This window comes from Protopterus annectens, chromosome 13.part0, assembly GCF_019279795.1.
Source record: "Protopterus annectens isolate FY-2018-M chromosome 13.part0, PAN1.0, whole genome shotgun sequence".
Classification (NCBI taxonomy): Eukaryota; Metazoa; Chordata; order Ceratodontiformes; family Protopteridae; genus Protopterus; species Protopterus annectens.
In genome coordinates, this window is record NC_056747.1 from 543,886,297 (window position 1) to 543,911,579 (window position 25,283).

Here is a 25,283-nt window from a genome sequence, read left to right on the forward strand (position 1 = left end):
TCCTAATTTTCTCCACTAAATTCCAGCTCCCTCTTGCTTGTTGTCTATGGGATACATATAGATTGATTGGCAGCTCATTTGATTGCTGAACAATCAAATAACAGAGAATCAAGTTTCCCTAAATCTTGGAACCAAGCTTTTTTGGCAAGGGGTAAGCCCCACCCCCACCCTCCCAATACCCACTGAACATAACCATACATACTGCAAAGTTGCACAACAGTGGAGAGAAAGAAAAACGTCAGTGTTGGCAGAAGTTCTGCTCCTTTTCATTTGATCATTCAGCAGTTAAAGAAAGTACTACTGACTTAACCAAAAGAACCCTTTTCTATGACTCTGCTTCTAATCATCCCTACTGGTAAAATTTACTTCTCTACTCCCTTGTTGGCTTAATTCACAAAATACTTTCTGAATATTTGTAAATATAATATTCTGTATGATTACTATTGTTTTCTTTAGGGGTCTGCATCCAAAATCCAACTCTCTCCTTATTTATTGAGCTCCCATTTCAACATAGTTTTATTCTACTTTGATATTTAGTCTCCTGCCTTTGTTATGTATACCACTCTTAACTGTGTAGCTCTAAAGTAAAAGTATCCTCTCCAACCTGGTAGTCCTAAACTACCTTGTTCTCTAGGGAGAAGTAACTTCTCGCACTTAACTCTTGACCTGTATCCCTCCCAACTACCTTCCTTCAACTCTTTATTAATTATGATCCGCTGCTTCTTCTCTGGTTGATAAAAATATACTTGACCTGTGTATAATATTAAAAGGACTAGAAACATTTTCACTGTGTCTACTTTACTAGCTATATCCATAATCAAGAAATTCCAGTTTCTCAGGTTTTATTATCTATTGTTCATTCTCTTCCCACATATCCTTAGCTGCTGTAATAGAATCCTTTTAATCCATACACCTAAATAATTCTTATCATGCCCACATAATGTACCGAAGCATAAGTGAGGACATAGTTTCATGTTATAACATCTGATCTATCTTCATTTATTTTATATACTAAAAAAACTAGAAACTGTCAAAGTGTTCCATAACATTAAAATATCTTTTTCTAGATGTATCAAGTACGAAATAATTTCATCTGCAAACAGGGCAAGTTTTTCTTTTATAACACCTTTACTGAATTATTACTTAAGACACAGGCAAGCATACATTTATATAAAACAAAGCAAACCATATTAACACATTCCCATTTGAAAACATTATATATCACAAATATTCTTTTGTATAATTATCATCAATCCAACATTGCATAAATTGATCAATTCCTGCATTCCTTTAAACCTCATTCCTCCTACAAAACATTGTTCTACGTGTACTGTGTCCATAATTTCCATTTATTTCTATGTAATTTACTCCTATCCTTTTCTAAAGATCCCACTTCTAGTTCTATTATTCTGTTACAATATTCAATATGTCAAATTCAGTTGGTTTAGATTTCGAGTTCCATTTTCCAGTAACTGCCTTTTTGGCTGTCACTGGAATCAAACTTAACAAGGCTTCAGTATGTGCAGGCAATTCAGATCCTGTATCCCAGCTCATAAAATAATTTCCTTATCTACACCCATTTAATCACCCAATATTTCAGACAGAGTTCTCTGTAGGGAATTTTTACAGTCTGCCAACTCATTACACTCCCAAAAATGTGCTTCCAGTCACCTCTTTCTTCCCCATAACTCTTCCAACATTTGCCATGTACTTGAGGAAAAATTTTTTGGCATCAGCTTGGGGTGTACACATACCTCCATAAACACTTGCAAGCAAAAATCCTAAATCTTCTAGACTTTTTACATACTTGGGAGCCATATATATGTCCTCCCATTGTTTCCTTATGAATTGCTTATCCAGTCTAACTTCCCAAACTTTTCTAACCTCCTCTAATTGATCCATTTAGTTACTGTGCCATATTTATATGCCCTACTATTGTCTCTTTAAAAACTCTACCAGAGTAGATCTTACACTCAGGATTCCCCTATCCCTTTCTCTTTGTCTATACTCTAATATGGGAAGGCAGTGTCTACCCTGCAGTCCAGATGTCTTCTTGGCCTCTTCCCATTTTATTACCTTTCCCTCTCTAGTTATTTGCCCCCAATACCTTGGTTCCTTTGCCAGTTTTCTCCAGTAAATTACATCGCCCTCTTGCCTATTGTCTGTACCTCTAACTGCAGTCATCAGCAAAATCTTCTTACTCCTTTATTATGTTGGCTTACTTCTTAGAACACTTTCTGCAACTTTATGAATATAATATTCTGTATGGCTGTTATTCCCATTAAGGGCCTGCATCCAAAAATCCCATTATCTTCTTATTTCTGGAAGAATTTGGGTTATGTATATGGGCATTAACTGTGCAGCTCTAAAATATCTTTCAAATCAGCTGGTGGAAGGATTGGCTTATCCCACTTGACCATTGCCTTCTACCCTCCTAGTTAAAATCCTTCAACTCTTTATTAAAAGACTGGCCACAACTTCTCCTCTTGTTGATAAAAATATGCCTGACCTGTATATAAACTAAAGGGACTGAAAACATTTTCACTGCTTGTATCTTGTTATCCATATCAGTAAAGAAGAGCTTCCAGTTTCTTAGTTTTAATATTATGTTTTGTTTGGTTTCTTCCCATACATCTTTATCTGCCATAACAGATTCATTTTTAATCCATACTCCTAAATGCTGAAACAATTCATGTGCAGGTACATAGTTTATAGCTATGGCCTTTGTTTTATCTTCATTAATTTTTTTATCCCAAAAAGACTTGAAACTGTCTCAAAATGTTCCAGAACATTGCAGTGTTCTTTTCTGATTTTATCAGGTACAAAATATTACTGACTACAAATAAAGTCAGCTTTTCTTGATTACCATACCAATTATATCCTTGAATTTCTGAGTCCCTAATTTTCTTTGTTAATTGCTCTAAAAATTAAAGTAAATAATAAAAGTGAAATAGGTCATCCCTGCCTGATTCCTCTGTTCAGACACAAGTTATCAGAGAGGGACCCCCACACTTTAATTTTTGCTTATGACCCATCATATATTCTCCTAATTAACCTTGCTATTGTATAAGGGAATACAAATACTTCCATTGTCCTACTAATAAAATCAATATCCACCAACAGCAGCAGCAGTTTCTTACATTCTGCTTCTCTCTGGATCATTGTGGTATCTGTATTGTCAGATGTTTGCCTCCACTCCACAAAATATCTATCAATTTTGGCAACACCTTTGCCATTCTTTTATCTATTATAGACATAAACACTACATAATCATGGTTTAAAACTGAAATGGGCCTATATAAAGCCGGATCTGCTGGGTCTTTACCAGCTTCAGGTATTACAGCCACAATGGCTTTTTCCCAGGATGTTGGAGCCAGCCTCCTTTAAAAATACTGTTAAACAAAATCTTCCAGATCTTTCTCACTTTCTTTCCTACTAGTTTCCAAACTTCTACTAGAGTACCATCTATTCCTTCAGATTTTCCTGTAGTTTGGTTACACATCACCATTTTTTGTATCTCATCTCTTATCTTAGCTATAAATTGTTGAGCCTCACCTTGCTCTATTTAAGTCTCCCATATTTCCATTTGTGCTTTTTCTTGATTTCTCCACTTCACTGCTTTATACAAATTTATATGAAATTTCCAAAATACCTCTAATACCTCTACAATATCTCTGGTTATTTTTTATATTTATTTATTTATTTATTTATTTATTGTTTGGTTATAGGCTCCCTAAGTTTTGTAACAACTGTTTCTACTTTCTGTTGTCTAAGTCATTGTGCCAAAAAGTTTTGTGTTCTGGAGTTATTGTCAAAAAACAGCTGCTTAACAGCAACCTTTCTAAACTCGTGCATATTATCCAGATGCTCCCTGATTTTCTCTTTAGCACTCTGCAGTTGTGCCTCTTGTTCTGTGAGATTCCACTTATTCTACAATGCTTTATAACCTTTGTTAGACCCTCTACATAATTATTGATACTTCTTAACCAGCTCTCTCTTTTTATTTGTACCTTATTTGTAAACTCCACTTTTATTTTATTCTACTGACTAGCTATAACTTCTGGAGTATTTCTATCTTCCCTAATAAGTCCTGAATAATTTCCACTATACTGTCCTTAAATTCATCTCTTTTTAACAGGAAGGTAGGGAAGTGCCAATGTCTTATCTTTATTTTATTATCATGCATTTTTATTTTAATAATGCCTTCTGTGTGGAGTCTGCATGTCCTCCCTGCATTTGTGTGGGTTTCCTCCGGGTGCTCTGGTTTCCTCCCACATTACAAAGACATGCATCTGCAGCCTCTCTATCTCCGGGCCTCTGCTGAAAACTGGCTTTGTTCCAAGTCGGACTTTCCCGGTTAACAAATAATAAATAAAATAAATAATTATTGTCAATCTGAAATAGTTACTAGATGTATGTCAAAGTTCTCACTTAAATGCACATTTTCCTATGAAATATAACTTTTGTCTAGTCTAACCCAGTTATTGTACCTTGGGAATAATATGTAAATTCTTTCTGGAGTTCCTACTACATAATTCATGTTAATCATACCAAATACTTTCATAAATTTCTTTAGAAATCATTCCTAATTTGTTATATTTTTCCTTCTCCCCCCCCCCAGATATATCTACACTGCTACAAATCAAATTCCAGTCCCACCTACAGTACAGAGTCAATTATCTGAACTAATTGGGACCTAGGGTAATTCAGATAATCAAACATACATTGAACTGGATAACAAACTTCTAAAATCTTGTTTTTTCTGCATGCAGGGAATATACTTTTCAACCATTCAGCGAGTTCAATGAATAAAGAATATTTTTCACACATGAGCGGGCTACAAGCCCAAAAAAAACACACACACGCAAATATGTATAATGTTTACGTATTCAGACTTTATGATTTTTCCTACCTGAAAACTTTGAAAGGCTGCATTCAGATAATTGACTTTTCTGATAATTGATGTTCATATAATCAACTCTCTACTGTATAAGTAATATTCCCTGCTGAAAGCTGATTATTTCTCCCAAATTTTTTAAGCTCCATAACAGCAGTTTTAGATGGAATTTAAATACATGCCAACATATTCCTTATCCCTTGCCAGTAACCTCTTACTGCCACAAATCTGCCATAAGTATTTTTTTTCCCTTTTCTATCACTATTGGGGCTGCTCTAGCAATTAATATAAGTACTCTTCTTTTCCTTTGTCCCCGACATTCTGCTAAATACCCATCCTGATATCCTTTACTCAATTCACATGCTCATTTCTTTCTAAATGTGTCTCGTGTAGCATTGCTATTTGCACTCTGCATTTCTTAATATAATTTAATATTATTTCCTTTTAGCCTATACCCATGAGACCATTCACTCACATTCTAAGATAACATGGAAAATGTCACCATTATGGGAATGTCATTATTCCCAACTATTATATATGGCAGCTTTTGTGATACATGCACCTACTAATGTTTGAAAGGATTAATCCATCATACAGTTTTTATCAACAGTAGAATGTACGACACATTTTACAAGAATTTTTGTTAAAAAAACCCTCAAACAAAAATTTAACATGTTAACTTAATGCAAACATACATAACATGTACAGCTTCAAATAATGAAATTCATCCCTCCTAATAGGAACATTTTTCCCAAATAGACAAGTGCTAACACAGGCCTTAATTAACCTGAAATTGGAGTTATCTATGTTAAGATGCATGTTATTGCCTGCACTTGTACATACACTAATTGGTGTTTGGCCTGCTTTATCGTCATTCCTCTCCCACATGTAAAAACAATTTACATGCTTTCAGAAGACATCAACTTTTAGCCTTGAAGAAACCAGTGTTCTGGCTTTTATTGCCCTATTATCTGCTTGTCTCTGTGGAAATGTAAGAGAAACAATGTAGTCCTCTGCTGCAGTTTGAGTGACAAGCTGAAACATTTTAAAGAAGAACTTTATATTATATTCAGTGTTCTCATATTTACTTGTTTCTACTTAAAACTTATTAGATTAAGCCAAGGCTCTTAATCCAGACATCCACTTATGCGAAAATAAGAGAAAGCTGTACATATATTTTAACTTTTGCAAACCACCCCCCAACTCAACAATCTAAGAGCATAGCCTATTAACTTAAATATGCTTTGTCTGGCCTTTCTTCTCTTTTTTCACTGCAATGCCTGCATTTCTTAATACTAAAAAAGAACAAGAAGATGATGAAGAAAAAGGCATTTGCTTATTTTAGTAACTTTATCATATGCAAGAACAACTAAAAAATGGTGTACTGTAAAACATGCAATTTATATTGTGAAATGTTCCATAGGAATACTGTTAAGGACAGAAAGTGTTTTACTTACAGTTACCTTTTTCCTTCCTTTTCCCCTCCCCTTAGTGCCTTTCCAAACATTAATGATTTGAAATGAAGCAAATGCTTTTCAGTTTCCCACAAGTTTAACAAAGCCAACAAGTCCTTTTTTTCCACTTTTTCTTATACAGCCCTATTTCACAAATGTGAATGATATTTTGCAGTCTTACAATTATTCACTAATTTCCTTGCTGCTGATCTTCCTCCTGTTCATCTCCATCCCCCAACTCTAGATTACGGTTCAATTCTAAGGTACTCCAGATTCCTCTGGTCAACTCCTGTGGATCTCTTGGTCTCTCAAGCATTTTCCTTTGGAACATTGGAAAATATTTCATTGGCAAAGTCCCTCAGTGTGCTTTATTATTGTGATTGATGGCTCACTTTTTGTGGACAAACTTTTGCATTTCCTCTTTAGCATGTTCTTCATCAAAAAATGACTGCTCCTCCAGGAAAAAAATATTCCGTAGACAGCAGGATACATCAGTTTGAATCTCAACAGTCTCTGATTATGGTAATAGGTTTGTTTCTCTTCTGCTTGGTGTACAGTGAATAATCATTTTCCAAAAATACTCCACTGTTTCCAACTTTTAATACATTGCTCTTTTGCCACATATTTGAAAGGATCAACTCTTTTTGCTGTTAGGTTTGTATCTTTACTAATAAAGGTCTTGGCTGCTTTTTCATGGCCAGATTTGGAGCATAGACTCAGTGTGGTCTTTCAGTGAGAGTTCCTTCTGTGGAATACCAGCATGGTTGCTTATTTCTACCTTCATAGAATGAACACAATCAGTCCCTTCTAGTTTCTCTAGTAAGGCAGAAAATCCCAGATTTTCCCTATGTGCTCTGCCCTCTAATTCTACCATTTTTGAAACATCTTTTCTTGAGCAGTCTCATACTCGGCTAGCCTTTTCTTCATTCTGACCTCTGATTTTGCATTTTTATCAGCTCATCTGAATATATGTTTAAAGCTTCTTCCATTTTTTCCAGCTTTTTGTTATTTTAGCTGACACGATCCTTCAGTGTTTCATTTATTTTAATCAGTTCTGAGCACATTTGACTTTTTTATTTTTTTCTAGATTAATGTGAGCTAAGTTTTGCACAAAAACTGGAGCTTGAACTGTTTTGAGCTGCAGGATTCTTCCCAGTCAGTGCTTCTCTTTACCTTTTCCTGTTAATTTTCTTTCATTATCTCTTAATTTCCAATTTGCTGGCATCCAGGCAGTGTACTCACTAATCAGTCAGTGAATTTACTAAAACTGATAAGAATTCCTAGCCCTTGCATTACAGTTTCTTTACTCACACTGTGGTAGTTGAAGCTAAGCTGCTGATCAGTGTGCAGCCATCTTGGAATGTCCCACCCCTCTACCTGCCTTTTTTTATTTTTTTAATGAAGTTTTATTGTTGTCCCAGAACTATATATATGCTAGCTCTGCAGTATACCTATTCTCTGAATGAATAATCTTAAATTTTGCAGCACATCTGTATTTCCACTTCCCAAATGACTTGTGTTTCCATTACTCTTAATTAATGCCTAATTGTGGTCATGCACCCCAGGCTAAGCTTGAAAATGGTCCATTTAAATCAGTGGTCTACCTCAGTCAGAAAATGCATGAATGAATGAAGGAAGGTAGACAGGAAGGGAGGGATGAATAAAGAAATAGTAGTTTCCCTACAGTTTCAGATGATTGTTCATTCTCATGCTTTAAAGGAAAGCTAGCAATGCTCGTAGTATCCATGTTCCAAACTCACACTTCTGACTAGGATTTTCACAAACAAGTCTTCATTTTAAATAATGTGGTTTACTTCTGTTTTAAAAATGTATTGCTTGTGATTTTGCAACCTGATGGATACTTTGCTTTTCCCTGTTATAATAACATCTGTTGATTTTATTTATATATATATATATATATATATATATATATATATATATATATATATATATAAAAATCACATTCCCATAAATTCAGACTAAAGTGAGAACTGAATTGTTCATAGGTTCATAGGTCATGCAATCACTCTAAGTAGAGTTGAACTTTTTTAAATTCTGAGATCCTATCACTTCACTTGTGGCAGCACCATGTTTATGCAGCTTGTAGAAATTACTAGCCCCTGATTCTCAATTTCTTTTTTCACACTGGGAGAGATGCAGTCATGCTATATTTGTGTGGAAGTCCCATAAGGCAAATTTTTCATGAGTACAATACCAGTTATACCCTTGAATTTGTGAGTCCCTTATTATCTTTGCCAATGGCTCTCAGTATAAGGCAAATATCAAAAATGAAAGAGGATACCACTGCCTGGTTCCTCTGGTCATAAACAGATTGTCCAAGAGAAACCCTCCCATCTTGATCATTGCCTATAATTCTTCATATATTATCCTAATTAACCCCATTATTCTATAAGTGGAAACAAATGCTGCCATTCCCATAGTCAAGTAATCCAAACTAACTCTATTGAATGTCTTTTCTGCATCAAGGCTCACCAACAATAATGGGGTCTTCTTGCACTTTGCTTCCCTCTGGATCATCATCATTCTGTTAATGTTGTCAGATGTTTGCTTCCCCTCCTCAAAACCATATTGATCCATACCTGTCAGTTTTGCTAAGATCTTAGTCATTCTCTTAGGTAGTATAGGCATAGACTCTTTGCACTCATGCTTCAGAATTGAAATTGATCCATATGAAGTTTGCTTTAAAAGGTCTTTGACCACTTTGGATAGCAGGGCCACCATAGCTTTCTTCTAAGATGTCCCTCCTTTTAAAATATTGTTAATGACCATTATTTGCTGTTACCAGCTCTAAAAATGAGAGTTCTTAAACTCTAATATACGTTTTAAGTCCACCAATATTTATTATATATATTTAGTTTATTTTCTAGGATTGTAATACATTTTTCATGTACCCTATGTGACTAGAATGTTATTTTACTAGTTTTTTCATATGTGAATCATCGAGTGTAATGCCTCATTTGACATGTACCTCACTAAACACCTGCAACAGCTGGAAAGGCCACAAAAGTACCTCATGAAGAGGATCCTAAGCCTTCAACACATGCCCTACATGGACAGACTCAAGAAACTCCAGCTTTTCTCTGTCTCATATCGTCCATTTAGAGGCAATCTCTGCTTGACTAACAAAGCCATGTCTGACCCAGCCCTGTTAGAAATGTTACACCTAAAGAAATCCCAATCCCTCCACACCACATGCTCCAGGGATCTCAACCTCATTACCACAATCAACAGAACATGCTGGAGGGACAGGTTCATAACCCAGAGACTGCCCATGCTGTGGAATAGACTTCCCATACATGTCAAGCAGAGCACCTCACTGGCCCTCTTCAAGAGAGATCTTGATGAGTGAATGGGAAATAGAAAGTTCACCCCAGGGATCACTGCAGTGGCTCTACTTGACAGAGGCACCAGGAAGTAATGGCGGCATGATGCCAGGGCACTTCTATGAGCTAGGCTTGTAAAGGCTCCAGGGCTATTGGCCTAGTACACACATATGAACCTATGTTTTTATTGTTGTAAAGTATTTTACTGAGCAAGTATTTCAATTAATTAGTGAACCAATGGATGGTGGATTTTTTTATGATGTAACTAATGATATGTTTAATTGGGAAGTATTTAGGCCAATGTGTTTTTTACTAAGTATTCTGATGAAGTTCCCTGTGAGGAATGAAAGTACTTAATCTGTGGACTTGTGATTAAACTGTTGTATTACTAAACCTGTGGTTTCCAGCTACTGATTACCTTTTTGGTGTAGGTGTGCTGTGCCTTTATTGGGCCAATGTGCCAGACTGAGTGATTTTGGATTAAACAAAACCTTCCAGATCTGTATCACTTTCTTCAAAACTTCCCACAGGAATACCATCTGATCATGGATACTTCCCTGTTGAGCGATTATGCATGATCCTTTTTATATCATCCCTTTCCATCTTAGGTATTAATTCTTGAGACTCATCTTTCTGTACCCTTGGCATATTTAAGTCTTCCATAAATATTTCCATGTGTCTTTTCTTGGTTTCTCCATTCATCTACTCTATATAGATTTTCAAAGATTTTCCAAAATACCTCTAAGGTCTCTGGTAATTTTTCTAGGCAAAGGCTCCTTAAGTTTGGTAACAGCCCTTTCTATTTTCTGTTGCCTTAGTTGTGCTAATAATTTTTGTGCCTTGGAGTTGCTATCAAAATTACTTGTGTAAGAATATACTCACAACTTATGACCTAAAATAAGACATTCTTACAATCTGGCAAAGATAGCTACAGTTTGTTTGAGACAATCAACTCCACATAGCCTACTGTGGGGAAAAAAGGCTTCTTCTGTAAGTCAGTAGGATAAAAGAGCTCACCTAAACTCAGAATATTCACCATTTCTTATGGCCAGCTACCAAACAGCAGCTGGCAGAGTGCCTCACTAAGCAGGGGCAGCCATCCTTGTGCTTCTGAAGGCTGTCAAGGTGCAAACATGGTATAATGAAAGACTGTTCAAAAAATTAACCACGACTTATTTATGAGTCAGACTAGTAAGTCAGTCACAGTGTTTTTTATTTGTGACTGTGTTCAAATTTGTTCAGCCTCAGGTCTGACCATAATTATGACTGCCACGATTTGCAAACTGTCATTTGATTGCATGTGTAGCACTGTGGATGTTCCTATGGAAACTGTGTTCAAAAAATATATATATGGTTTGTTGCCATATTGCATGAATTACATGACTCACCTGTCCTGCATGTTAAGAAATCATATTATTTTTCTGAGCCATACCTTAAAAATATGGGCAGTATACATTTCACATAAGGGTGACTAACACAGTGATGGTGAACCTATGACACACGTGTCAAAGGTGACACACCACGACGTTTTGGGTGACATACCAGCATTCACCAATACCTGAGTTACCAAACAAACTGAATAAAAACAAAAATACAAGAAATATGTGACCATGCACTTATCTAGTAAAACTCAGCAACAAAAGAAGTCATTGATTTTAATCAAATCAAATGCAGTATGTTCTATATTTTTTCCAATTCAATTCAAAATTACTATTAAAAGTAGGGTAATTTTTTGGTGCACTATTTTAAGTCCAATTATCAGAGCACATATCGTTTTCTCTATTATAAGTCACTTTTTCTTTTATAATACATAGCAGCACACACTACTGGACTGTAGTTTTTTTAAATAAATGAATGTGTAAACAATTGTTTCTCTTTTGTTCACCAGGCGGGGGGGTGACATACCAGCAGTCAAGATAGGCATTTTTCAAATTTTTTATGCCGAGCCCAAAAGATTCACCATCACTGAACTAACATGTAGCCTGAGGTGTGAGCAGCATACGCACTCTAATGATTGTTTGGGGGAATGACACTCCTCCTCCGTGCTCATCTTTATTCAAGTGTAAAGCATTATTATTCTGTTAGGGCAGCAGTGTTTTATCAGTGGAAAGTGCACTCCACGGTTCTGACTTTATGAAATCTTTCCCTTCATCTGCATGTCAAAATTAAACATATGCAGGAGAAATTGAGGAAAAATAAGGTGAAACAAATAACTGGGTTTGTTGCAAATTAGAATAAGCTACCTGAGGATTAGTTGACATGGATAAAAGTAAAATCATTCAAGGCAGGGTGGGATAGGCTAATTGGGCAGTCAAGAAAACAGGACATATGAAATTTCCACTTTTTCAGATTTGTCTTTTGATATTATATTAATTGGGGACCCGATTCCCTTTCTATTGACATGTAGTCAGGAGATGTAGTTTGATAACTGTTAGTGTGCATGAATTAGTTTGTGTACATGTACCAGTTACTAAACGTATCTCATATATGTCTGAACATTTAGTACTATGAGAACTGGTTTGGGGCAGCATGGTAGCTGTGCAATGGATATCACAAGCTATGTTACTCTGAAGATCAACGATAAGATCATCAGCATGAACACTGTTGCTTTAGCCACATTCTTCAGAACTTCAAGGACTTCTAATGCAGCCAGAGTGGTGTCATGTAAAAGTTAGAAGTTTTGTGTTACTGCTGCGCTGGATAAAGTGAGCATCATTAACACTCATCGTGCTTAGAACACAGATGACAAGACCTCATAAGGACACCAGATTGATTATTTTACTTCTGACAGCACATTGTTTCACCCTACTATAAACACAGTAGTGGAGGATTTGCTGTAATTTGATCTAAAGAAGTCTTGTTTTCTATTTTTTGATCCCCTGTCATGTCAATTAAACAGGTATAGAGTGATTGCCTCTTCACATCCATCCATCCACAACCCCTTTGTCCCATTTCTGTACATGGGGTCAGGGTGTCACTTATACAGTGACAATCTACAGCCAAGATTTACACCACCGGGTGGATATCCCTGATGCGGTAGATTCTCACAGACCACACACTCACTGCTATGGCCAATTTAGAGTGTCCAGTCCACCTACTGCATGTCTTTGGAATGTGGGAAGAACCCCATTTGAACACAAGGATGACATGCAGACTCTACAGCGAAGGCACCCCAGCTGAGAATTGAACCAGAGAACTTGCTGTGAGGCAACAGCACTATCTGCTGCACCACTGTGCCACCCTTATGCTTATTCACATACAGCAACTAAATTTGTTCCCAAGAGTCTAGGACTGATTGGTTGAGAGTGATCCTTCAACTAACAGCCAAATGTAATTTTCTCATTAAATCTACCTTTGTTTTTCCAGGCTGTGGTAACAAAATGGCTGTGCATTGCTTACATATGCATATTACCACATGCCTGAACAAGTACAATTAGATGCCTATCTTGTTATATCATACTACATGCAACCACCTTGCTGCAGGACTGGAGGATCCCCTACGCTACTAACCCCCCTTCCTAACACGCACACACGCATGCATGCACGCACACGCACACACACACACACACACACACACACACACACACACACACACACACACACACACACACACACACTTCCGATACCTATGCTGCTTATTAAATCCAGTTTACCAGAACTGTAAGAAGACATCTTTCACCAGTGTTAGCAGGCAAGATTACCTTCTCACCAACCCCCTGACACCTATTCCATTGCAAACTGCAAGTGGTAAAATAAGATAAATTGCTGGCATCAGTGTCCTTATGTATGATGTTCTGATAAAGGCACATTTTGCATTTCAGTCCTAACTGCATGGATCTGCTAACTTGATTTCTGACCTCTGACTCTTTAATATTTCACAGTAAGCTGACAAGAGAGAGTGGAACAGACTTTCCAATTCCCATAGTTCCTGCTGTGACAGATATAGAGACAGAAAAACTTATTCGGGAGAAAGACGAGGAGGTAAGAGAAAATCATATGAGAGTTCCTTGCAGTGATGAATGGTTACAGAACACGGAGTGTTTTAATATATTTGTTTCAAACAAGAACAAAAATTGATGATTTTTGTGTGCTTGTGTGTGTGTGTGTGTGTGTGTGTGTGTGTGTGTGTGTGTGTGTGTGTGTGTGTGTGTGTGTGTGTGTGTGTGTGTACAAGTGTGCCTTGGTATTTGGTATTGAGCCTGGGAACAACTAATTCACTATCTGTTAAGAAGATATAAAATCTTCATCTTCCTGCTATACAGTAACGTTCATACTACAATGGGAAAAACTTTTCCATAACACTTCAGCATTTTAGGGCTATCCCTTAAAGTAGTATGAATGAGGGGCAACTCTAACGATGCTCTGTGTGCCTTTTACTGCATCACTGGTATGTAGAAAACAGCAGATTAAACTACAACCTGTAAAGGTATACATGGCCAGCCTGCCCAAAAGTGGGGATCATGACACAATCCAAACGTTAGCTATAAGAATAAAAATAGTGCATGCAACTACTTAGAGGAAACACTGGTTAGGTCAGAAACATTATTAATCACAGAAAGGATTCATAGGTGTGTACTAGGCTAATGGCCCTGGAGCCTTTACAAACCTAGCCCATAGGATCACCCTGACATTGTGCCGCCCAACCTTAGTTCCCAGTGCCTCTGTCGAGTAGAGCCACTGGAGTGATCCCCAGGGTGAATTTTCTATTTCCCATCCACTCATCAAGCTTTCTCTTGAAGAGGGCCAGTGAGGTGCTCTATTTGACATGTATGGGAAGTCTATTCCATAGCAACGACAGTCTCTGGGTTATGAACTTGTACCTCCAGCACGTTCTGTTGATTGTGGTAATGAGGCTGAGGTCACTGGAGTGTGTGGTGTGGAGGGATTGGGATATCTTTAGATGTAGCATTTCTAACAGAGCTGGATCAGACATGGCTTTGTATGTCAAGCAGAGATCGCCTCTAAGTTGGCAATATGAGACAGAGAATAGTTGGAGTTTTTTGAGCCTGTCCATATAGGACAAGTGTTTAAGGCCTAGGATCCTCTTTGTGAGGTACGTTTGTAGCCTCTACAGTTGTTGTGGGTGTCTAGCGAGGTACATGCCAAATGGGGCATTGTACTCGATGATTAACAGTGCTAAAAATTAAAATAGTGTGCCTGTTATAAATGGTGTATGGAAACTGGATAAAGTAAACATTGGTGAAAAACCACATAAAAAAATTAATTGTATTGAGTTGGTGTTTAAAATAAATAAGGTACTGGATGAATATATAAAGTCAAATGGCATAAGGTTATAAAGAATAGAAGAAAAGTAAAGTAACAATTCAGAAGAGCTTATAAAAGTGCAAACATAAGAGGTTGAAATGAAGGAAAGATGAGGTGAATATGAGGCTTCTCAAGAAAACCTTAAAAAAAAGTACAGTTAGAAGACAGAACATGCAGAGAAACCAAAGACTGCATTCATTTTATGAAACTACTAAAAAATAACTGAACTGCTATTCCTCATCTGGATTTTGTTAATTAAAAAAGGACACTGTCTGAATGCTACAAATTTGGCTGTCAGAAGTCAGCCAAGAACTGTATTAATAACAATGCAGTCATACCAGCAGAAAGAGACGTTCCTGACAAAACTGTGACAGAAAGTACAAATATTAAAAACTGTGGACACCAGAGTTTGTAGTAAATGACTATTAACTATATACCAGGCTGAAGAGATGTAAGTGTATCCCTTTAATCAGGGGGTGTCAAGAGGAAGGTGCGAGATTCAACCTGCTATATGCAGCTATTTTAAGAAAATGTTTTGATTGGAGGATAAAAGATATTTTTAGATGCAAAACAGGCTAAGGAAGAAATAAGAAGCTTATCAAGCAAAAAGTGAGCCAGGAAGCAGAAGAAGAGTCTGCGTCTCATTCTTCTGACATTATCAGAGCCCATAGAAAGAACTTGCCAGGGAAACATTTCCATTGTTCCAAAGGAAAATGAATGAGCAATAGAAAAACAAATAAATAATTGAAAGCACTGGAGCTGACTAGAAAAATCAGTAGTACTTTGGACTTGAACCAGAAAGAGGTGTTGGGTGGCTGAGTTTCAGTAGCTCAACAGGTAATGTATCTGGCTTTGGTCTTGGAAGATCAGAAGGCTGTGGATTCCATTCCCACACTAACTAACTGGATTATTTTCAACCAAAAATAAAATAAAAAAAATAAAAAAAAAACTAGTGCATAAAGCAACTAGAAACCAACAGCAAGTGCACTAGTTGAAAAGGCGACCTTGGGCAGTAACACAACCATTTCACCGCAATGGCACTAATACCACAATGCTTAAAATTCAGCCAGTCCAAAGCCGTATACCATTGAAAATTTATTGTAAGTCACATAAAAGAATGTTTTTGGATTTCAAACACTTGTGGAAATAAAGATTTTCATACTGTTATCCAGGCAGCTTGATTTTTTTTTCTCCAAGCTTGTAATCAAATTAATCAAGCTGGAAGAATCTTCCTCCACAGAACAGTTGGCATTGCTCAATGAAAAAGAAAATTCTGCCATAAGCCAGTCTTGAAAACCGTTACCTCAAGTAGCAAGAGGAGATCTGCACCTATAAATGGCAGCAAAAGTGCAGCTGTTTCAAGACCGCTCCCCATGTTCACCACTCCTTGTCCTAGCACAACACAGTGAACAGAAGTACACTCACCTGCTCCACTAGTCATAAGGTCCATAACATCAATGCTGCTGGAATGCAAATTGTCATGATGACTGCTCCCATTAGGCAGTAATATTTCATGTTCAGTTTCTTGATTCTCTCCAGGAACACAAGAACCAGCATTGCCACCTGCCAATAATAACTAAATAAGTAAAGATAACGGCCAGAAGGCATATCTAGTTTAACAGCCATATTCTGTTCAAAATCCAGAGGCAGCCACACAAAAACAAGAACTGGGTTCCATTTGTACCCTCGTAGTTGTCCATCCTCATACAAACCAGAAAAATGAACAATAAAAATAGCCTCAATTCACAGTCTGTGGGTTGCCAGCACTTTAATATCAATAAAAACAATACAAGGATAAGCACTTTCATCTCAAGAGTGAAAAGTCATCAGATAAAACTCCACATTTTAACAACCCTTATATAAAACCATCAATTAAACAACTGCATCCATTTCTCTCTGTTGTTAACCATTAATGGATCCTATCCCAGTCACCTAAGCTTTAACTGGCACCTGTAATTATGTCAGAAGTTTTGAATAAAACGTTTTAAATAAACAATTTTTTCCCTTTGATAAGTGAATGTAACCCAGTATATTGACACTGTTTGCTATGTAATGTTAAAGTCCTCAAACCTAAAAAATCAGGACAATACCCGGGTAACAAAAACACTTCAATAATCCACCAAAACGTAGAATAAATTACACAGTAGCTGCCTTCTCCTTAAGAACTGATTTAAGGGACACTTTTTCATTAGGTCCTGGGGGTGTAGTGGCATTTAATCTTAACTACCACATCAGTTCTTTCTTTAATAAAACAGTTTTCCAGTCACCACCCCTGGGGAAAAAAATGTATATCTGCGTGAGTTACAGTATGACAATCTTTATTTCCAAAAGTGTTTGAAAACCAAAAACTATTCTGATTTCATGTGATTTATAATACATTTTCTATGGTATGCATCTTTGGACTTGCTGAATTTTAAGTATTGTAGTATTAGTGCTTTTGCGCTGACCCATTTGTGTTTCTACCCAAGGTTGCCTTTTGAACTCGTACACGTGCTGCTGGTTCTTAGTTGGATTAATTTCCTCTACTGACTCTGTAGTGCAATATAAAGGGGATGCTGCACTCCTGAGTGTGCCACCCTTCAGGTGAAATGTTAAACTAAGGCCCCATCTGCCTAAACTGGAGATAGCTCAGGTGCATGTAAAAGATCCCATATCAAAAAGAGTAGGAGTAATTTATTAACGCACCAAAATTTACGGGTATGCTAGTATTCATCACATAAATAAAAAGAAAGTTTCCTTTTCTGAATGCAAAAGACCAGTAATTTGCAGACATAACTTGTCTGCATATTGATACTGTTATGGGAATGGAGTTTAATAGCCTAACGTGTAGGACTGGGTTTAGGTGTAGGGATAGGTTTAGCATACGAGTGTGTGGGTAGGTTGTGGGTAATGTTACAGGATGTGGTAACATTTCTGACAAATACAGATATTCACCAGCAGTTACCAGAGGACCTGAAGACATAATAGGCACCAATCCATGTGCAGATAAGTGCTCTCATTGCACTGAAGTCATGTCTCAGTAACTACACAGTTATAAAAGTGCTTGAGTTGAGAACAGCCTCATGTTATGGCATCCTCCTATTTAGACTCCTAACAATAAGTAATGCCACTTTGACATTATTCAAATTTGAGTTTGTGTTTACTATGTTGGAATGACCATTAGCAGAACTGTGCCTAAAAAGGTTACCATGGAGATAGCAAAAACTTTAGCCTATAAGCAGAAGCCCTGGTAAGAGAGATGTAAGCTATTGGCATGAGAGATGTAAGCCATCCCTGGTGAAATGGGAAGTCTTATATACCATGTCATCCCCAGACTGACACATATTTGGTCCCCTTAAAAATAACACCAACTACATAGTTATTTGTTAAAACTAATTATCTTCTCTTGGTATCCAGTTTTAATTCTGTGCAAAGGCAAGATACAACTCGAGATCATTGTATTACCTGCCTCTAATGCATGCCTAGTAAGTTCTGCCATCTCTCTCTGGGTAGAGTAAGTCAGGATATTCACTCTCACATGAGTCACCACTAGGACATAGTTATATTTGTCTGTTTTAAGTGGCCTTATGGTCCATGTGATGTCATAAATGCTGAAACTGGACAAGCAGCTTTCAGTCACCCTGTTCTTGTTCAGTCTGGTCAGTGTGGAGTCTGTATGCCTAACCATAAAGTCACTTATGACTGAAACATTACCCTGTGTGAAAGCAGCCTTAGTACGCTTTATGGGCTTAGGCCTGCTTTCAGAGTTACTGTTGGTGAGCTATGTGGATTTGCAGTATGTGTGAGTGTAGAGGGACTAGGTTTTGCCTTGTGTTCTAAAGGCTAGTATCTTTTACAGTGGGTTCCAGGAGACTTTAGCAAAACTTTCTTTACAGCTTCAAAATACTTTGTAGGTCTAGTGGCATGCTATGAATGAGGCTCTTACTGACAGTGGGCTGGTGTGATATGTCAGCCTCCATGTTTCTTAAAGATTTACATCTCTCACAGGTTGTACTATCAAATGGTTAACCAGGGAACAGTTAAGCATAAGGCAATTGTTACACTTCCTTCGAACATTTAATAACAGTGGCCCTGGATTGGATGAAAGATGACTGTTGAGCCATGTTGGCAGAAAATGAAGAATTGGAGATGGTTGTAGTACTCAGAGTTTGGAAGGGGATTACTACAAGAAACAATGAGAGTTTATAAGGGAGGTATTTAGGATGCTATTGTGAGGTTAGGTTAGATGGTAGCTAATCTAGCAATATTTAGAAAAAAAGATGAACGTTGGCTATACTATACAAAGTACTGATATTTTCTCACAACTAATTTGAAGAGTTGTTACTAGACAGGACTTGCACATACTGGGGAGTAGTTGCTGCTAGGCTGTAGGTTTATACCACAGAATGCACTTTAATCACTAACAGTGAATTGCAGAAACCAAAGCGCTAATTTCTAGAGTTATAGATAGTAGGCAGTGAATAGCTGGGTTTATTTGTCACATAGCCACCACTAATCCTTAGGACAAAACTGTTAACTTTTTACAGATAATTTATAGTATACAGGTATTTCAACAACACTGGATACTTATGAACACCACAGAGCCACTGATACCTACTTTGAATATTAAGAAAGGCATTCTCGGAATAATTCCTTTACTTTACATGTGTAACAATCTTCAACATTTTAACCCCCCCCCCCACTCTTTATGCCACAACCATTTCTCTGTTCTCTTAGATACAATTTCACAATCCCACATCTTGTATTTCCCATTTCCTAGCCCCATTTTCCCTAATATGTATGAATATCACCTTTGGTATCCTATGAGAAGTGACTACTGGCCTAGTGAGAGTAACCTGACCAGCAAAGCACACACATATAAATAGAGACTGATAACCAGATTTTATTTAATACATTGGTAACCCTATAAGCCAGGTGGACAATAGTATCCCTTTTAAGGAGCAACCTAGTTGCAATGTCAATTGATTTGCTTAAAGTAAAATAGTTGGCACACGGACGTGAAAGGAATCAAACAATGTGCACTTGACTACAGAATGCAACTCAGACAGACAGGAGCACTGTCCTCTGTCAAAATCATCTGGCTGAAGATGCCACCCTCCCCTTTTTAGTTACAAGAAATGTCAGTTTGATGTTCTGCCTTAGATATGCGAGAATAATGACAGTATATGGATAAAGTGACATAACTGGGAAGTAGCCTATCAAGACAGCTAAAACAGGAGGAGAAAGGTTTTCCATGGCCTTATCCACTGACTGAATATGATTTTTAATTTACTGTTATAATCTATATGAACATAAAAATAAAAACATTTATAATCTGAGTTAGTTATAATGTCAATAATATAAGACATGCATAATGCAATTATATTACAATGTTGTTTGTACCGTATTAAGTCAGATTTTGTCTTCCTTCATATAGTTACGGCGGATGCAGGAAATGTTGCAGAAGATACAGCAGCAAATAACTACCAAACAGGATGTCTTTTAGGCCTTTCTTCACCTTTCATGCTCTTATTGCCATTCAGGGATATGAGACGTTTACATTGTCTTTCCCCACAAAATGTCAGATCCTGTTGTTTACTGTAGCACAACACAGCAAAATCCAAATCACCTGCTTTGCCTTTACCCCATGGGACCATCACTCTGTGATTTTGACAGAATATAAGCCAGGAAAGATACTTGAGAAGCCAATGAAGTTCTTTATGCGTTTCTTTTCTTTCCTTTTTTTTTTTTTTTAGCTATGTTGCTGGAATGGTACTGTACAAGACATGACCTAGGAAAAAGTAGAGAGGAAAAAAAAGCCTTACTAAAAATGATGACTGAAGTGGAAATGTCATTTGTGGTTCTCATAACACCATGGTCTATGCATTTGTCAGTCTAACTGGTTATCTTGAGGTGTTTAATGTGTTTTTCTTTTCCTTTATTTGTAATTCTGTTTTATCAATAAGCAAATCTTAATTTTGCTACATCTGCAACAATTCCACTTAAACTGTAACAGTGTCACCTTAGATGCAAGAAATAGATGTGAAAGATGATATAACACTCAGACATTTGACTTCTCTCGTCTACAACCATAAAAAGCTTATAATGAGTACAGTAAAACTGATGCACACACAGCACACTCAGCTTGATTCTATTTTGCCCTTACACGTGACATCTGTGCATAAAGTATTGGTTATAATAAAGTGACTCAACTGACACAAGGCAAACCTAGAGCCTCTTAATGGGAAAGAATGGTGCCCCAGTCCTGAGTCCCCCAAATTGTGCCCTGAAAGCAGGACAGATCCAAAGCAAAATTCTTACAAAGTTCCCCTTTAGTTTTCTCAAGTGTTTGTCATATTGCTCATTACAAAAAGAAGGTATAAATTCAAACATTTTATGATATATGGCTGAGTGAAGGGCCACTTTTGGTATGACAAAGTCACCGTTGTAAGATACAAGACATAAGAGATATTTCATTCATGTTTCAATAAAAAGACAATGAATCAAGCTTGCTGTGAGCCAGCTTAACTAAACTGACGTCTATTAATATCCCTAATGAGTCACATGTTTAAAGTTCAGTGAATATCATACATCAATTTCCCAAATGTGGACAGGTTTTGTCTTATCATAATGTTACATTTGCCTTCTCTTGCAGTAATGATTAGGATGACCAACAGCCTAAAATATTATTTATTTGCAGTAGCATACCTTTGCTATTAAAATATTGATTTCAAACTCTATGCACTTCAAAATGCTATTCTAATAAAGTTTGTTTTGTAAAACACGTGAACATGCATGAAAACAAATGTGATTTTAGAATTTTTCACATTAAGGTATGTAATGTGATAGATGCTCACAATGAGTTTTGAAAACTGGGAGATCATGGAAGACTGTAAAATATTACATTGTAGCTATAAGAACATTATATCTGCAGTATAATTTAACAACTGCCACATCATTAAAGTTATAAAATGAACTAAATGACTTATGAAAGAAAGATGAGAGATGCAAGACAAGCTGGCTATTGCTTCTGCTAAATCAGTTAGGTGTAAAAGGGGAACATTCATCAGAAACGTAGATGATAAGGAGAGAGTGAAAGGAATGTTGCTGGAATGAGCCTGGCAGAAATGTAACAAGGTCAGGGATGTCTTTTGTACAGAGGTGGTGATGAGCACATCAATTATATTGCATTTAGTAACAACGAGCAACTACATACAGACTAAGTTTCAGAAGGAAATAGCACAGGGATAAGGAAACAATAACAGTAAATGAAGGGGGCACATAGGGGCTATTACTTTTGGAGTGACTTCATTTTCTTCTAATGTATCATCAAATGCTTTTGTTACTATGCCTCTGTAGAATTTAGACTGCTCATAGATTTTTGACAACTTGCAAGTGCTGATCCTTGCCTCTTTTTCATATTGTTTATCACAACCCATTAAAAAGCAACACATCTGCCATAATTATCAACGTGATTATCTGAAAACTAGAAATAATGTGGCATCAACAGACTGATACAGCCTTGTCACTGGATCAAGATGGCAATGTCCTATGCTAACCTATAGGTACATGTAACCGAACAGCTCAAGGTATTACAGTGCTGTCTACATTGTTCTTCTTTAGACAATACAAAGCAACATCTAAATTCCAAGTATTATTTTGTTGCTACCCCAATATCTCAGATGTTCAGCCTTTTTGCTCTCATCTATCAGTATCTCTTTTTCACATTTTTTATTTACTGCTTGCATTTTTCAAGTGTTACACAGCAGAAGCTTTGTACAGTAACCCTTTAGCATTTTTAATTTATTTATTTGTTGGAAGGGTAACGGAAATGGTCTGTACTGAACCTCGTTAAGCCAAGATCAGGACCACAGGGATAAATACAATATACAAGATGTGGGCAGCCAAACATTACACTGTCATGGGGAGAACATGCAAACTTCACACAATGTCATGAAGTCAGGACTGATGTCTAGACCATGCAGTTGTGAAGCAGATAAATTAGCCAATGAGCTACCATACTGATTTCACTGAAGAAAAAAAATCATTCCCTTCAGCTTCATAGCTGAAACTTTTGCAGAAATAGTAACTCTAGTATTTCAAATCTGAAGTCACTGATCTTTTAGCCATTGTTTTTTTCTTGAATACTTCCCGGCTCACAAGGAAACTACATCCTATCCTGACAAGCATGGAGCACAAGCCAAAGAACCAGTCCTGAATGGGACTACAGTCCATCATAGGACACTTGTTCTTATCACACAGACACACACACACACCTTGACACAGCCAGGAACCAAACCAAAAAATAAGGAATTATAAGGTAGTGCTAAACACTGGACCACTGTGCTGCCCCCTTATCAATCAGTAACCCTGAAATCTTAGCCCATTTACAATTATACTGCATATACTAAGTCCTTTGTTAGCAGCCCTCACACCTTAACCATGCCGTCCTCTATCACATGCATCTCTGTATTTTTAAACTTCTCTGACTGAGATTACCAAAACCCCATTGTATCTTTCAATACCACCATCTCTCAGGCATCATTTGCACTAAATCAACTTCAGATTTGTGCTAATTATAGAGTCAAAGATATGCTTTATATACTTTAATGATAATACAGTGACTTCTGACTAGCGTGTTCAGTGTCATGTCTAAACCGTTCTGCAGTCTGTTGCTCATTTCCTACGATTACAGACCTGCCTAAGAAACCCCACCTCTGAAAACAAGAAAGGTTTCTGTACGTGTATGTATATAAGTATTATCACTGCACGCATTTTATCGTGTGGTGAAATGGTGATGTTTTCTGTCACTGCTACAGTTTGTCAGATTATTTAATGGACAAAGTTCATTATATTGACTGTTACATAATTCAAGGGGTTTTGCCCTTTTTGAGTTTGTGTGGCCCTGGAGTTAGTATATTTAATTTCTAGTGGTGTAGAGGGTAAAGACCACAAAGTAAAAAGCTGTTTTTAATTTTACATTTTCTAATTGCAAATGTAACCTATTGATTTACATTTGGGATTACATTTTTTGCGATGATTTTAGTGGCAATTAATGGTAATCACCAGTGAGTTTGTTCAAAGTTTTATGTTTCACTAAAACTCACCAGCGATTATTCATTATAAACTTGTGTGTGTGTGTGTGTATATATATATATATATATATATATATATATATATATATATATATATATATATATATACATACACACACACACACACACATATACACATGCATACATACATACAGCTATACATACATGCATTTATTTGTACAAAAGGCCAAAAAATAAATACAAAAATGAATAAAAGCTACAATGACCTTCTTAGTGGTAATACTCATGGCATTTGCATTATGGTAAAAAAGTTTCATTACAGTTGTGTATATTTATTTTCTTTCTCTTTCTCCAAGTTTTAGCTGAGGAAATAAAACATAGATGACCATAGTTCTTCCAGAGCATGATAGATAAATTCAACATGTACCCATCTTCATCTGCCCACATACATGTTATTTTTATCATGCTTCTGTTTTATTGAAACTAATAATACATATTCTTTCAATTGTTTGTCATAAATGTGTCTAATAAAATATTATATAACTTTATAAAATATATGAATAGTTAAGATCATTTCTACTTGTGATAATACATTGTATGAACATTCTGAATAAAGAATAATCAACAATTTTGCACGTGCACGTTTTTTTTTTCCATTTTTGCAAACATCCCCAAGTGTCTTTGTCTACTTGCAACTTAGAAACTCTATTTCAGGCAGCTAGACACCCCTGAGGTTTACTATTTGTGTAAAACAGCAAAGGTAACTTAGGAATGTATGAATTTTATTTTCAAAGAAAATTTATATGGCTAGAATTCATGAATCACTTACACCCATGGTAAGACCATCTTCCAGTCCTATAATAAATGTAAGGAATGTCATTATACAGACAGAGATTCAAAGACACAACCATACATTTTCATACTGAAATGGGATGTATATTCTCTGTGTTTGATCTTGAAGCTGCTCAGAGAAACATGAAGAACAACACGCAAGTACAGTTGAAAGACTATCTTACTAAACATTCATAATCAGCAAGCAGAAGCAATTATTAGCATTTCACAATATAGAAAGTATAATATGTACTGGATAGCCTAGAACCTGGAACATCTGTATTAGTTCCTAACTGTAATCTACACATTAGAAACTACAACACATCTGCCATAATACATACATAAAATTCATCTGCAAGGAGTCTCACCCCTTTTCTAGCAAATTATAATCAACTTGCTATTCTTCCTTGTGGTCATGCTCTTGATAGTTAACATATATTTCTGTACCATCCTCCCA

The 25,283-nt window shown here is 36.6% G+C and overlaps 1 protein-coding gene across 2 annotated transcripts in view; it reads left to right on the forward strand.

The window, feature by feature from the left end:
• LOC122787456 (septin-4) overlaps window positions 1-21,729 on the forward strand; it is a 1,249,948-nt gene extending 1,228,219 nt beyond the window's left edge. For both annotated transcript variants that reach the window (XM_044054187.1, XM_044054188.1), the window contains 2 exons: window positions 13,577-13,676; window positions 20,377-21,729. In XM_044054187.1, coding sequence (XP_043910122.1) covers window positions 13,577-13,676; window positions 20,377-20,445 — 169 coding nt within the window. In that variant the 3' untranslated portion in view covers window positions 20,446-21,729. The remainder of the gene's footprint in view (window positions 1-13,576; window positions 13,677-20,376) is intronic.
• The last annotated feature ends 3,554 nt before the right edge of the window (window positions 21,730-25,283 follow it).